Source organism: Chanodichthys erythropterus, chromosome 16 (genome assembly GCF_024489055.1).
Source record: "Chanodichthys erythropterus isolate Z2021 chromosome 16, ASM2448905v1, whole genome shotgun sequence".
Classification (NCBI taxonomy): Eukaryota; Metazoa; Chordata; class Actinopteri; order Cypriniformes; family Xenocyprididae; genus Chanodichthys; species Chanodichthys erythropterus.
The window spans coordinates 23,950,978-23,966,950 of NC_090236.1; the positions used below are offsets into that span (position 1 = coordinate 23,950,978).

The window sequence follows — 15,973 nt, forward strand, 5'->3', positions numbered from 1 at the left end:
TTTATAGATCGGATGTAAACACTGATGTCTATGGTAGTGATCAAAATTGAGTAAATCACCTTTTGAATGTAACTTGACGCTTCAAATAAAGATTTTATCAATGACGTTGTTACACCAGTAGGTGCCGACAAGTCACTGTTAAAAATGTATTTGTAATTGAATTATGTTTATACATATTGAAATTCAGTAGCTGTAATTTAATAGTCTACTACCAATCTGTCTCTCTCCTGAAGCCTGAGACCAGCAGAATGACCTGCTGACACTCTTTTTCTCCCATCATCTTCAACAGAACTGAGGATGAATTTTGTGTAGGAAGATGCTGTTATCTACAAAGAATTTCAGAAAATATGCAGAGTGTCAGAGTTTGATGTATGACTGTTTAGTATCATTGTAGAAAGCCGCTCAGTAACTCCATTCAGCATTTTAGTTAGAAGCAGCAGAAAAATCTAATCAACGGCCAGGCCTCTGGGAGCTTGATGTGCACTGAGCTGCATAGAAGCTCTGTGCTGATGCTGTTGTTATTGTTTTTAGCCTTCTGTCCTGGTATAATATCCAGTAAATAAAAAAGAGGCAAAATTAAAGTGTCATTGTTTTACCAAGGCAGCCATCACTGTTACTATTGCTCAAATATTTGAGCCTAGTATTAAACTTTAGTGTGTAATTTATCCTGCACTGCAGAATTTTGTGTGAAAAGTTGTGTCCCAATGGTTAGAGAGTCGGAATTGTAACCCAAAGGTCACGAGTTTGATTCTTGGTTACCCATAACTGAGGTGCCCTTTGTATGTGTGTTCAATACTCATTGCTGTGTGTGTGCACTTGGATGGCTGAAATGCAGAGCACAAATTCCGAGTATGGGACACCATACTTGGCGTCACATCACTTTCACTTTTAACGGATGTAGTAACAGAACTTTTCTTCCATATTGTGACATACAGTATTGGTAACTTGAGTTATGTAATCAGATTACTTTTTCAAGTAACTAGTAAAGTAACATGTTACTTTTCCAATTTACAACAAAATATCTAAGTTACTTTTTCAATTAAGTAATGCATGTTACTTTTTCACGTTTATTGGCTGACAGTTCTCCTGCCTCCATTTTGCACCTTTTGTGGGGGCTGCGCCCTCTACTGTACAGTAGGGCTGCACGATTAATCGCATGAGATTGTCATGCGTCTCTCGTCAGTAAAGCCGGTTCTGTGATTAGCGGTAAATGTCCATCACCTGCTTTCAAATGGAGCGGCACTTAATATACAGAGCCGTAGTTTGCAGACAAACTACGCAATATTGCGTTCATAATCGCAGATGAATCGCCTTCGATAATGAACGCGATATTGCTTAGCTTGTCCGCGAACTACAGCTCTGTATATTAAGTGCCGCTCCATTTGAAAACAGGTGATGGACATTTACCGCTAATCACAGAACCGGGTTTACTGACGAGAGACGCATGACAATCTCATGCGATTAATTGTGCAGCCCTACTGTACAGGCATAAATATGCATTTCCTTCAGCCTGAGGCTTATTCATTTCACTTTAGGTGTGAAAGGTGTGTTGTTTATGTTATTAAAAAACAAACAAGCAAACCCAACCCAGGTGAGAAAAAGTAATTCAAAATAAAAGTACCTAAGTAATGAAATTAGTTACTTTTTTAGGGAGTAACGCAATATTGAAATGCATTACTTTTAAAAGTAACTTTCCCCAAAGCTGGTGATACACATTAAAATGTAACAGATTATTGAAGAAGAAAAAATGTATCCATTGGTTGTTGATTGGATCAGGGCAGATCTGAATGTGAGCTTGCAGTCGATTGTAAGAAAGGGGCAGGATTTACATGGACTAAATGATTAGAGAATTCCTACATATGCCACCAGAGGGGAAATTTCAGAGGAAGATCCGGTTCTGACATTTTGATTATTTATTAGGTAACACTTTATTTAAGGGTCTTTTAACTAGGTGCTTGCTTATTATCAGAATATTGTCTATTTATTAGTACTTATTAAGTACATATTAATGCCTTATTCTGCATGACTTTATTCTACATTCTTAATCCTACCCAAAACCTAAACTTAACAACTACCTTACTAAGTATTAATAAGCAGTAAATTAGGAGTTTATTGAGGGAAAAGTCATAGTTAATAGTTTATATGTGTTCCCTATACTAAAATGTTAATTTTTTTTTTTTTTTTTTTTTTTTTGTTAAAGAAATTTTTTTGTTTAAGAATACAATGCATGCATAGATGAAATGTTCTCAATAAGATTATTAAGATGCATTTAGAAAATATATAGTGTGAATTTCCATTTAATATAAGAAAAAAACAATTGGAAATAAGAAAAATAAACTTAATTTTTTGTCTTATTTTGTACTTCTAATGCAGTTTTTATTGTTTCAATGATATTTGAGAATAGTTTTACTAGAAAACAAGACAAAAATACTCATTATTAGCTGTTTGCAGTGCAACCACCCAGAACACCGTAGCATCTGTATAGCAATACATTAAAACACATTTACATCACCTTAGCTACTGCATAGCAGCAACCTGCCAACCAACAGTGACCTAGCAACAAAAATTTAAATAGGCAAACACAACTCATTTTTTTTCTTCTGAAAATGTAAAAATGTAGTTTTAGCGTTCATTTCCAGTGTGTTGGGGAGAACATTTTGTTACAGTGTTGGAGAGAGTGAGTGATTGTTTTGCCTGTGTGTGTGTGTCAGAAAGACACAGCTGCTGATTTAAAAGGAAGTATCGTGCTGTGTGACACTGTGACAGTGGGGATGGGGCTCTGTGGCCGAGAGAGAGAGAACAGAAGGTTGGTAGAATCAGAGTCCTTCACTAATCCCATTAGCTGTGCACAAATTGATGCACGGGAATGAGACGAGTGGGGATGACTGCGTTAATCCTACCTCGCCGACACCGGCCCGGGTCAGGAAATGAAAGCTCAAGAGGTGTTTGGCACCTCATGCAGCCTTTAATTAACATCTCCAGCAGCATTACCATCACCGTAGCACTGCTATGTGAAGACGAGCAGGACGTGCTCGCTTTTACACGGGAAGTGCGCCTGACAGGCGGTCGGCTCGGCCAATAGAGATGCGGCAGGATAGAAAGGATGTATTGTGCTGCATTCTCTCGCATCCCTCCCCCCACCGTCGCCTCCCTCCTGCTGCCGCTAAATCCGGCCTCCGCTACTCTGGTATCCTGGATACGCTTCACAGCACCGCCAGCCGATTGGCTGAGAAGGATAAGAGGAAAAAAATCCGGAGCAAAAACAGAAGTCAATTCAGGGAGATGGATGGATGGTTTTTGCTAGTGCCGCTAAGCACAGATGCAGCAACCATTTCCACCCCTCAGGTTTGCGTTTTGCAAAAGAGACGGTGAAATGAGAAGGGACTTCAAGTGCTTTAATCAGGTCCAAGGGAATTGACACAGCCGTGTGTTTAAGCAGAGCAGGAGGACGAGAACGAGGGGGAGGCAGCGAAAGGAGGACAGAAGGAGAAAAACAGACAGAAAAAAGCATAGACGGAGAAGAATACATGGAGGCGGAGAGACTCATCCACCCCTGCTCCTGACATCAGCAGCACACGGGGAAAGAATCAAGGGGAGCGACGGACGAGGAGGAGGAAGATAGCGCACGCGAGAGAAAGAGAGAAAGAGCGAGAAGAGAACGGAAAGGAAGTGAGCAGGTAACTGTGGACGTGGAGGCTCTTCCCCCTCCCCCTCACGCCTCACAGAGAACACAGAGCGGATCCGGCCGACAAGCCGTGTGCCGTCGAGCGTTCGCACGCAGACCTCTAGGTGAGGGGGCTTCCGGCGCCATGGCTCGCGGAGGCCAGCGAACGGCATCTCGGCAGGGCCTGGCTCACTTCCTGTTGCGCTGCAACCTCAGCCCGGAGGCCCAGAAGGTGGTGGTGTTCGTCATCATGATGTTGCTGGTCATCATCAACGTAGTGCTGATGTTCCTGCTGGCCTTCCAGTAGGGCGCAGCCGCAGTGAGGAGAAAGAGAGAGGGGAGGGGTGGAGAGGAAGACGACGGCGAGGGGGAGGAGGAGGGAAAGTTGGTCCCTCTCGCTCACTCGTGGATGGGTTTTCAGGATGCAGACATCACAGTGAAGGTAACCGGAATGGGTGTGACTGTGTGTGTGAGGTTGTGGCGTTCAGCCAGAAGTAATGTGCTGGGACGGCACTGTGTTAATTATTTACCAGCCCGTACCTACTCTTGTAGGGGTCAGGCTTTCATTTCAAGTCATCTGAGGGCATCTTTTAGGCTTTTGTGAGTATGTTTGGGTGTTTATGTGTGGGAAACTTTGAATGACGGTGCTTGTTTTGTTGTGTAACTATCAGCTTGTGGCTCTATGTGCCTTGAGCACAGTAAACGTTGTGATGGCTCCTTTGTGTTTATGGCCCATGTGAGGCTTTCTTTTATGTGTCCCAGAGGGATCTGCACAGTCCATTTGCTGGTGAGCTGGACTCTGCGGAGAAAGAGGTCACACTGGTGAGCTTGACACGGTTATGCTGGGGTTATATCTCAGTAGAGCAGCATGGCATCTCAGTGAGGAATAAATATCAAGAAGGAAACAAATTGGAATATCAGCCAGTGCACTTGGCATAGTTTGGGTCAGTGAAAATGTTCTGTATTCACTCTGTTAGTGGAAACATTTCAATATTATAACAGCCATGCTAGTTTTACAAACCTTCTTCATTCACGATCAGCATGTTTTCATTGCTTTTTGTTATATGTTTGCACAATATGCTCCAGGGCTTTTACTGATAGGGTCTTCGAACAAACCAAGAAGCTGTAACTCACAGGCTGTGAAGAGGAGGCACATGGGAAAGTATGTGGGTGTGTCGCTAGGCAACAGGGTACATAGGCACAGCTCTTGTGATGAGAATGCAGGGCTCTGAATTCAGGGGGTGTATGTTCAGCCTTCGAGTCCATCGATGTTGTGAGCACAAAGTGTGGACAGAGAACGAAGTCAGTGTGATTATTACATCAGCACCGACAGATCACGTTTACCCACACAGTAGAGATGGTTTGATGGAGGCTGTTAAGCTTGCCAGGATTTCACTTAATTTTCACTCTAGCCAAGCTGCACAGTGTGCCGATATATCACCCCATTTTTTGTTTTCTTTGCCAAACCAATCCTTGCAAGCAAAAAGCGGAAACGTAAAATGACCACTCAGGGAAAAAGCAGACAGCAGACAGAAAAGGCTTAATTTGGCAAGGCTTCCTCAAATGATACATTGCAGTTTGGTTTTGGTTAAGTGCACAGAATGAAGGGTTGTATATCATTGCATGATAACACACTATGACACTGAGATGCTGGAACACAGTGAAATTGATTTTCATTTTTTTCTCTCTCTTCTTTTTCATAGTAAGGCAAAACAATTCACCTTTTTCTAAATATCAAAATGTTGGATGTATTGTATGTATACAGGGAGTGTCAATCAGTAAAATAATCAATCTCGATTAATCACACCATCTTTATATTGTGTAATGGTAAATATATCTTCACATTTAATCTCCAGATTAATGTGCAATTGTATTTCTGGGGATTTAATGAGTAATTATTGTCATTAAACATTATAGTATATTTAAAAACCATGCTTAAACTGCAAATTATCAGATTGTTTACATATAGATCATATATTAAGAACATTAAAATGTTATAACAACTTTTAATTTAAGTGCAATTAAAACAAGAAATTGAAGAGAATCAATAAACACTACATCAATACAAGGAAGAACAATTAATTTCATTTATTTGCACAAATATATTAAAGTAATGGTCACAATTTAGACACACTTGGTCCGATTCTCACAATTAACAAACAATTAACTATGACTTTTGCCTCAATAAACTCCTAATTACTGCTTATTAATAGTTAGTAAGGTATTTATTTATTAAGTTTAGGTATTGGGTAGTATTAAGGGATGTAGAATATGGTCATGCAGAATAAGGCATTAATGTGTGCTTTATAAGTACTAATAAATAGCCTGTATGCTAGTAATATGCATGCTAATAAGCAACTAGTTAATAGTGAGAATTGGACCCTAAACTAAAGTGTTACCAAAAAATAAATAGTAATATGCATTTTAATACATGACAGATGTCATCCAAAAAACTTAGTATGAAGTTGAGTTTTGAAATGATGCATGACTGAACTAACATACATTAATGCCATTTTTGCTAGAATTTAAATTAGAGACTATTAAAAATGTCATTAAAAAGGTAAAATAAAAATTGCATTAAAATTCTCAGCATAATTTTATAACACCAGCAAATTCACGTCATATATATATTTTGTGAATATTCAATATATCGCCCAGTCCTTTCAAATGAAACCTTGAGTAGAGGCTGTTGACATTTTCATCCACACACATGTTGAAGATCTTTGTAGTATCAGTTATATTTCATCATTCAGTTTTGCCTTCATCTTGTGTTTCTCAATAGCTGATCAGTGATGGCAGCGTGTGCGCGGAGGCTCTATGGGACCATGTTACCATGGACGACCAGGAGTTGGGCTTCAAAGCTGGAGACGTCATTGAAGTAGTGGACGCCACAAACAAGGAGTGGTGGTGGGGCCGGGTGTTGGACAGCGAGGGCTGGTTCCCCGCCAGCTTTGTTCGGGTAAAAGAAAGCAGACTTCCCGCTCATAAAAAAATTTGATTACTGTCACATTATGTCATCACTATTACATTAGGCTACATTGGGGGCTCGTCAATGCACCGTTGTTCTTTTTGCCAAGAGCATTGATAAAAGAAAATCCCAGACATTGTGTCATAATTCAACATCGTGCACTAACCATAACCATTGTTACTGGTAGTTACGGGTGAACCAAGATGAGCCCATGGAGGAATACTTAGCCCATCTGGACGGGGCCTCGGAGGGGTGTGGTGCCAGCATGGGGGGCCCCTTAGGGCCCGGCCTGCCCTGCAAGGAGCAGATGAGAGCCAACGTCATCAATGAGATCATGAGCACAGAGAGGGATTACATCAAACACCTGAAGGACATCTGTGAGGTCAGTTTACCACATGGCTCTGATCGATCGCTTCTTAACTCAGTATGTAGATCTTGTTACAAAGCATTACAGTGTCTACAGAGTCACCCAGCACTCTGTTTACATGCTGACAGAATGACCTGATTCACATCAGAGTAATGAGTAAAGCTGTTCCATAATCCAGCTATAGCATTAAACTTTTGACATATTTACTTCCAGGGCTATATAAAACAGTGTCGGAAGAGGACAGACATGTTTACCGAGGAGCAACTGCGCACTATCTTTGGCAACATCGATGAACTCTACCGCTTCCAGAAGAAGTTCCTCAAAGCTTTGGAGAAGAAATTTAACAAAGATCATCCTCACCTCAGCGAGATTGGCTCCTGCTTCTTAGAACACGTAAGCTGACTTCCATGTAGGCGTTGATGTAGGATACAGTTTTTACGTTTGGATTTTTATTCTGTTTTTTGGCTTCTGTTTCCTTCCAGCAAACAAACTTCCAGATCTACTCTGAGTATTGCAACAACCACCCCAATGCCTGCGTTCAACTCTCCAAACTGATGAAGATCAAAAAGTACGTGTTCTTCTTTGAGGCCTGTCGCCTGCTCCAGAAGATGATTGACATTTCGTTGGATGGATTCCTGCTTACTCCTGTTCAGAAGATTTGCAAGTACCCTTTGCAGCTGGCTGAACTGCTGAAGTACACCAACCCACAGCACAGGTATTTTTTTCAGCATTTTGAAAATATTCAGTAATTGATTTTTGGCTTAGACAATCAGGCGCATAGAATGCATATAGTAGGGGTGTAACGGTACATGTAATAATCTGGAACCGTGCGGGACGGTTGTCACGGTTCGGTTCATGCAGTTAGACAACAAATACTGTCAGTCACGGGTGATCCACACTCCAATTCAGAAGGGGGCGCACAAGGTAAAGCAACACTGTTTGCTTACCGCCACAACAGGAAAAAAAGCAGAAGAAAAACAGCGCATGTGCGAATGACCGCTTGAAAACAAAGTCCACTAGGTAGTGCGTATGCGTCAAATGCATCTTTCTGTGCTCACGGACAAAGGAATATGGAAAATTAGGTATAGGAGGGTTGGGCTTAAAGGGTTAGTTTACCCAAAAATGAAAATTATCCCATGATTTACTCACCGTCAAGCCATCCTAGATGTATATGACTATCTTCTTTCAGACGAACATAAACGAAGATATATTTAAAAATACCCTTGCTCCTCAAAGCTTTATAAAGGTTGTGAATGGGGGGGCCACATTTTGAAGGATATAAAAAAATCCATCCATAATAATCCATAGTAAGTAATCCATAAGTAATCCAAACAGCTCTAGTGGGTTAAATAAAGGCCTTCTGAAGTGAAGCGATGGGTTTTTGTAAGAAAAATATCCATATTTACAACTTTATGAACTACAATAACTAGCTTTCGGCAGATGGCCATATGCATCGATTTGTGGCGGAAGTGCAACCTCTGACCCGACGCATGATGCAATGATGAATGCGGAAGTGCAGAGGATAGAGCACGGTCACGAATTAGAAGTCTAATACAAAATAGAAATTTTAAATAGAAATGTCGGAGGATATTGATATAAGAGAAGAGGAGCTTGAGTTTGTTGCCCAGCCCTATTTGTTTGAACAGCAAGTGGCGTCAATACTCCTACATCCTGCGTCATACATCGCGTCAGAGGATTACTCATTTGGCGCAAGTCGACTTGCGCAGTATGCGTACGGTCGTCTGCCGGAAGCTAGTTATTTGAATTAAGTTTTAAATATGGATATTTGTCTTACAAAAAATGCATAGCTTCGCTTCAAAAGGCCTTTATTAACCCACTGGAGTCATGTGGATTACTTTATTATGGATGGATGCATTTTTTTGTGGCCCCCCATTCACTACCATTATAAACCTTGGAGGAGCAAGGACATTTTTAAATATATCTCCGATTGTGTTCATCTAAAAGAAGATAGTCTTATACACCTAGGATGGCTTGAGGGTGAGTAAATCATGGGATGATTCTCATTTTTGGGTGAATATCCCTTTAAGCTTTGAGTGTTTAATATAGTTTAAGAGGAGCAAATTGTAACACTCCTAATTCACAAGAGTTATTTTTCATTATTCTGTTTATTTTGTACTTTTATAACATAAGATGCTTTTTTATATGTCTTAAAAAGATAAGACATATGCAAGGGTGCATTCTGTTTACTGCTTAGTGCTTAATACACTAAAGGAGGCTGTACTGTACCAACTAACTCAGTAGTGCAAATTACAGTTGAGACTAAATGTCGCTAGGTGGAACAAACTGTTATTTGCACTAATGTATGTTTAAAATAAAAAAAACAAAAACAAACCTAGCATTGTGGATTTGTTGCTTTTTCCGGTAACACTTTAGTTTAGGGTCCAATTCTCACTATTAACTTATTAGCATGCATATTACTAAGATATTGGCTGTTTATTAGTACTTATAAAGCTCATATGAATGCCTTATTCCGCATGACTTTATTCATCACTTAAAGGGATAGTTCACCCAAAAATGAAAATTTGATGTTTATCTGCTTACCCCCAGTGCATCCAAGATGTAGGTGACTTTTTTTCTTCAGTCGAACGCAAATTATGATTTTTAACTGCAACCGCTGCAGTCTGTCAGTCAAATAATAGCAGTAGATGGGAACTTCAACTATAACAGTAAATAAAACTTGCTTAGACAAATCAAAATTAAAACCTGCGGCTCGTGACGACACATTGATGTCCTAAGACACGAAACGATTGGTTTGTGCGAGAAACCGAACATTTTTTATATAATTTTTACCTCTAATACACCACTATGTCCAACTTCGTTCAGCTTCCTGTTAGTGAGGTCAAAAAACGCGTTGTGATGACGGAAGTGATGTCTCGCCCATATACTTCAATGAGCGCGAGACATCACTTCCGTTGTCAGAGCGCGATCAGACCTCACTAGCCGGAAGCTGAACGAAGTTGGACATAGTGGTGTATTAGAGGTAAAAAATTATATAAATACTGTTCGGTTTCTCGCACAAACCGATCGTTTCGTGTCTTAGGACATTCAATGTGCTGTCACGAGCCGCAGGGTTTAATTTGGATTTGTTTATGGAAGTTTTTTCGACTCTTATTGTTCAAGTTCCCAATCACTGCTATTATTTGACTGACAGACGGCAGCGGTTGCAGTTAAAAATCATAATTTGCGTTCGACTGAAGAAAAAAAGTCCTCTACATCTTGGATGCACTGGGGGTAAGCAGATAAACATCAAATTTTCATTTTTGGGTGAACTATCCCTTTAATCCTACCCAGTACCTAAACTTAACAACCTTACTAAATAATGAGTAGTAATTAGAGATTATTGACGTAGAAGTTAATAGTTAGTTAATAGTGAGAATTGGACCCTAAAACTCAAGTGTGAGAGTTTTTCAAAATACATACTAATGTTCATGATCACTAATGGATGAAGTCAAATTGCTGAATCAGTGTTTTGAATGATTTGATCAAATTACAAAATCTCATATTGTGCTTTTCAGAGATTATAAGGATGTAGAAGATGCCTTAAACGCAATGAAGAATGTGGCCAGGCTGATCAATGAGAGGAAGAGGCGTCTGGAGAATATTGACAAAATTGCTCAGTGGCAGAGCTCCATAGAGGACTGGGAGGTAAATTACAGGAGCATTATGGGTGTAGAGTTCACACACTTATTCACTCCAGATATGTGTGTGGTCTCACTGGCTTTTTCTCCCCTTCATTAGGGTGAAGACATCTTGAGCAGGAGCTCTGATCTGATTTTCTCAGGAGACCTGACCAAGATCTCCCAGCCACAGGCCAAAGGCCAGCAGCGAATGTTCTTCCTCTTTGACCACCAATTGGTTTTCTGTAAGAAGGTCAGTCACTTTCCAGGCCAGTGAGAGCAGAATCACTATTATTTATGGCATAGATGTTTTTTATGTGAGTGGAACCAAGCAGTATTAAAGTAGTTACTGTCTTCTTTGGCACCCCAGGATCTGCTTCGGAGGGACATCCTGTACTACAAGGGGCGGTTAGACATGGATCAGATGCAAGTGGTGGATGTAGAGGATGGGAAGGATAAGGACTTTAACGTGAGTGTGAAGAATGCCTTGAAATTGTGTTCTCCTGGAGGAGAGGAGGTCCATCTCCTGTGTGCCAAGAAACCCGAGCAGAAGCAGCGCTGGCTGCGAGCCTTTGCAGATGAGCGGGAACAGGTCCAGCATGACCTCGAAACAGGTGAACAGCACTTCTTCTTTCGGTCTCGCTCTTGGAAGTATAAAGAAAAGCACTGATTTTATTGTCCGTGGATTATTTTCACATTTTATTGCAGCTCATAATGCATCACTTGTTCTACATAAACAAAAATAGAGAGAATCTGGCCAGTTAGCAATGCGATTTGATCATATATTTTAGATATGTATTCATATTTGCTGATCTATTCAGTGTTATATAATGTTTGTTAATGACAAACGTGTCAGTCAGTTCTCCATAGTTGATTAAAAAAAGTTTTTGATTGTCCTCCAACAGGTTTTACGATCACCGAGGTCCAGAAGAAGCAGGCCATGTTGAATGCATCTAAAAGTCATCCAACAGGGAAGCCCAAAGGTGAATTTCAGCTGTTTGTCATTTTGACACGTGTCTAATCTGTTATGATTATATGTGGTTTTCAGAGAGAAATCATTCCAGTTTAGCATGTAGTGAATGAGTTGTGCCATGTGTGGTCACTGTTCATCTGTTCACAAGCACGTGTTTGATTATGTTTGTGTGTTGTTTCATCATTACTGCACTGCCCTGGAACAGCACTAGCTTTACAGCACCTTTTGGCACTCAGATCTCCATCACTTCTTCACCAAAAAACTACCAAGTGCCTACGTTTGTCCGAACCTTCAGGACCTCTGGCTCCCAGGGCCACCTTAACTTCACCTCTCCTCCCTGAAGGCCCTCAGCGTAGGCAGGGGCGGGGGGTTAGGGTGCCTCCTGGGGTCCTGCGCAGGGCAATATCCTGGGTGTCCTCTCAAAGTAGAGAGCCGATCGAGTAGTCCAGGGTAATTCCAGTGTGTTAGTGTGACTTATTCGCTTGTTTAACTGAGGCTGGGTAAAAATATTGATTTTCCGATTAATCATGATCTTCATTTGAGTGATATCGATATTGATTCTTAAATTCTCAAGATAAATCTTTTACTCTGTTTCACTGAATCCATGCTACCACAGCTGAATCTACGAAAAATTTAATTTGACCAGAGTTTGCTGTGCGAATTGAATATAATAAAATAAAAAGACTGTTTGATGAAATGAGAACATAAAAACACATACTTTATTGAGTTGTCCTCAAGGGGTGCATGCGATAACATGCAGCAACTGGTGTAGTCTGATTAATGAACAAATTACACTTTTGGATCTTTTTAGTGAATCAAAAACATACAGAGTAACTAATGTAGCCTGATTCACTCACTAAAAAGAACCAATTTAATAGAGCCATTTGTTAGTGAATCGGACTACATCGGTTGCTCTGTATGTTACTGATTCACTAAAAAGAACTGGTTTTAAAAGAGTCATTTATTAGTGAATCAGCTACATTGGTTGCTCTGTATGTTACTGATTCACTAAAAAGAACTGGTTTTAAAAGAGTCATTTGTTAGTGAATCGGACTACATTGGTTGCTCTGTATGTTACTGATTCACTAAAAAGAACTGGTTTTAAAAGAGTCATTTGTTAGTGAATCGGACTACATTGGTTGCTCTGTATGTTACTGATTCACTAAAAAGAACTGGTTTTAAAAGAGTCATTTATTAGTGAATCAGCTACATTGGTTGCTCTGTATGTTACTGATTCACTAAAAAGAACTGGTTTTAAAAGAGTCATTTATTAGTGAATCAGCTACATTGGTTGCTCTGTATGTTATTGATTCACTAAAAAGAACTGGCTTTAAAAGAGTCATTTATTAGTGAACCAGACTACATTGGTTGCTCTGTATGTTATTGATTCATTAAAAAGAACTGGTTTTAAAAGAGTCATTTATTAGTGAATCAGACTACATTGGTTGCTCTGTATGTTAGTGATTCACTAAAAAGAACTTTGTGGACTACACTGGTTGTGCTCTATGCTTTTGATTCACTAAAAATAATTTAATAGAGTCATTTAATCAAAAACATAGCACAACCAGTGTAGTCCAATTCACAAACAAATGACTCTTTTAAACCAGTTCTTTTTAGTGAATCAATAACATACAGAGTAATCAGCGTAGTCTGATTCACAAAAAAAAAAAAGACTCTGAACCCAGTTCTTTTCAGTGAATCAATAACAAACAGCACAGGTGTAGTATAATTCACTAACAAATTATTCTTTTAAATAGGTTATTTTTAGTAAATCAAAAACATGCTGAGCAAACATTTTGTCTGTTTCACAAACAAACGACTCTCTTAAATCAGTTATTTTTAGTGACTCAAAAACAAACAGCGCAACCATTGTCCAATCCACAAATGGTTCTCTTAAACCAATTCATTTTAATGGATCAAAAACGCACAGCACAACCACAAATGACTCTTACGAGCAATTTTTATTTTTATTATTTTACTTTGTTATAATCATAATAAATGCATTTTTCAGTTGTTTTTTTTTTCAGTTCATATATTCATAATTGACAATTGAACTGCAGTTTAGGCCATGTTGATATTACATGAATTATTATTTTTGTATTGTAAAAATTTACAGCATTAACTGAGAGAGAATTGCTTTCACATGAAAGATCAACTCGAATCGGGAAATCTGTATGGATACCCAGCCCTTTAATTACAGTAACTGTTCTTACATAATTCACAGGCATCCCATCCTTCCCTAATAAGAACACACTAAAACCATTACATGTAACATTCAATAATATCAGCAGTAATACAAGTACCAACCGACAGAAAACATGCTCGTCTACTAAACCAACATGTGTGTCCTGTTCTCTAACGACTGACTGAACTCTCCGCGTTTTCTGACCCCGTGTTTATGTCCTCCTCCCCGCAGCTGTGACCAGGCCCTACTATGACTTCCTGCTGCGTCAGAAGCACCCCACGCTCCCCACCTCCCTGCCCCAGCAGCAGGTCATCATGTTGGCCGAACCCAAACGCAAGACCTCCAATTTCTGGCACAACATTGGACGCTTGACACCGTTCAAAAAATGAGGGACTCGGTACATTCGCGGTTGTGCCTGAACTTGTGTTTTTATCCCAGTGTAACATGTTTATTTTTATTGTCCAATTGCGAAAGCACTTTATGGGTTTGTTACAATCACAGCATCACTCCCAGACGTTGTCGGACATCACGGGAGGGCATTCCTGCTATGTTAATAACGTCGAAAAAAGACGGCTACTACTGCTCAACCGCTCCACTTCCCGACTAATACGACTACTGCTGCAAGTCATCATCGTACGGACACGCTTCATCAAAAGAGCCCCGCTTGAAGAGAGGACTTCTTTATATGTCGGTTAATTTATTTCCAAGTTTTCAATGTATGCCAGCTATCCACAGTGCCCAACTACTAGCTTTTGTATGTAATTTGATACTTTTGTGTAACCCATGATAATGTTTCAAGTTTCAAAGGGTTCCGCACAAGACGAAAGTAGACAGTGTTGAGATTTATTACTGTATAACTTCCAAGGCTGTCACACGAAGTCCGTCGATATCATGTCAGTCTGTGTATGCAACTATCAACTTCTCCGAACTTTCTCCTCATGAAGCCTCTAAAATGATGCTTAGACGACGTCCCATCAGTACTCACCGTTTCAGATGAGTGTTTCATGTATGTGCTCATTTGATTCTGCTGCCTAATGACTCCTCTGTAACGAACTTCTCTTTGAAGTGCCATTCCAAACGTAACCCAGATGTTGTGATGGGGGGTTGCATGAATTTGCTGTGAAACTCGACATTTTCAACCCAAATAAAATTCTCAATATTCTGTCATTCTGATAGATAATGGTACTATTAAATTAAAGAGTATCTTTGACAGTTGTCAAATATGTACAGTATATGATTATCTTCAACCACAAAACAAAGTATGTTAATAAAAAGCATTTGTAAGTGTTGGTTAATGTCAAACTGATTTATCATTGTTGATGTTGAAATGCTTTCTATTCCAGCTTCACGTTTGCATGATGATTTTCCAGGAGAGCAGTGTTGTTTTAGTATTATTTTAAATTAGCTTTTATTATTTTCATATTTTAATTGTAGTATTTTTCGTTGTTTGTGCTTTTGAAATTTTTCCACACGCTCTCACTATTTTTGCAGTTCTGTTTGTTGCCACTACAGTGAAACGGCACTCTTCACCATTACTAAGATCTATGTTAGTAGTCACTAGCTGCAGTGTTTACCTTTTCATCTTTACAAAATGAAAATACTGCCACCCAGTGGTCAAGGTTCATGCCAGCATATCAGTTCAATGTTTCTATGGTTACACTAGCATCCAGTGTGTGCTTTGTCTGTGACCTTGAAACAAGACAATCATAATATTAAGCAATAAGACATAAAAAGTTACTTGTTATTTGGTAACACTATTTTCTGCTACATATGTTACATGCTGTTACTATAGTAATAACTATAAATTATGCATAATTACATACAACTAAACCAAACCCTCATCCTAACCCTATAATAAATACATGTAGTTACTTATTACTCAGTACTTACATGTATAATTACAGTGTAACAAAGACACCTTAAAATAAAGTGTAACCCTTTATTTGAAGGTGTCCCTGTTACAGTGCAATTATACATTTATGTACTAAAGCCCCAAGAAGCCGTGAAGGGGCGTTGTTAGGCATGACCATAGACTGTACGACGTGTAGAGGAGTGCCTAAAACCCCCTTAGCTGTTGTAAATTCACTGTAAGCCATGGCTTCACGGGGCTTATTGCTTTTATAAAACGGTTACCACACAATACAAAAATTAAAGGTGCCCTAGATTCAAAAATTGAAT

The 15,973-nt window shown here is 39.5% G+C and overlaps 1 protein-coding gene across 6 annotated transcripts in view; it reads left to right on the forward strand.

The window, feature by feature from the left end:
- Positions 1-15,078, forward strand: part of arhgef4 (Rho guanine nucleotide exchange factor (GEF) 4) — a 102,841-nt gene extending 87,763 nt beyond the window's left edge. For all 6 annotated transcript variants that reach the window (XM_067362132.1, XM_067362134.1, XM_067362136.1 and 3 more), the window contains 9 exons: positions 6,447-6,623; positions 6,820-7,014; positions 7,213-7,392; positions 7,482-7,714; positions 10,536-10,665; positions 10,759-10,890; positions 11,008-11,251; positions 11,543-11,620; positions 14,027-15,078. In XM_067362132.1, the coding sequence (XP_067218233.1) occupies positions 6,447-6,623; positions 6,820-7,014; positions 7,213-7,392; positions 7,482-7,714; positions 10,536-10,665; positions 10,759-10,890; positions 11,008-11,251; positions 11,543-11,620; positions 14,027-14,184 (1,527 nt within the window). In that variant the 3' untranslated portion in view covers positions 14,185-15,078. The remainder of the gene's footprint in view (positions 1-6,446; positions 6,624-6,819; positions 7,015-7,212; positions 7,393-7,481; positions 7,715-10,535; positions 10,666-10,758; positions 10,891-11,007; positions 11,252-11,542; positions 11,621-14,026) is intronic.
- The last annotated feature ends 895 nt before the right edge of the window (positions 15,079-15,973 follow it).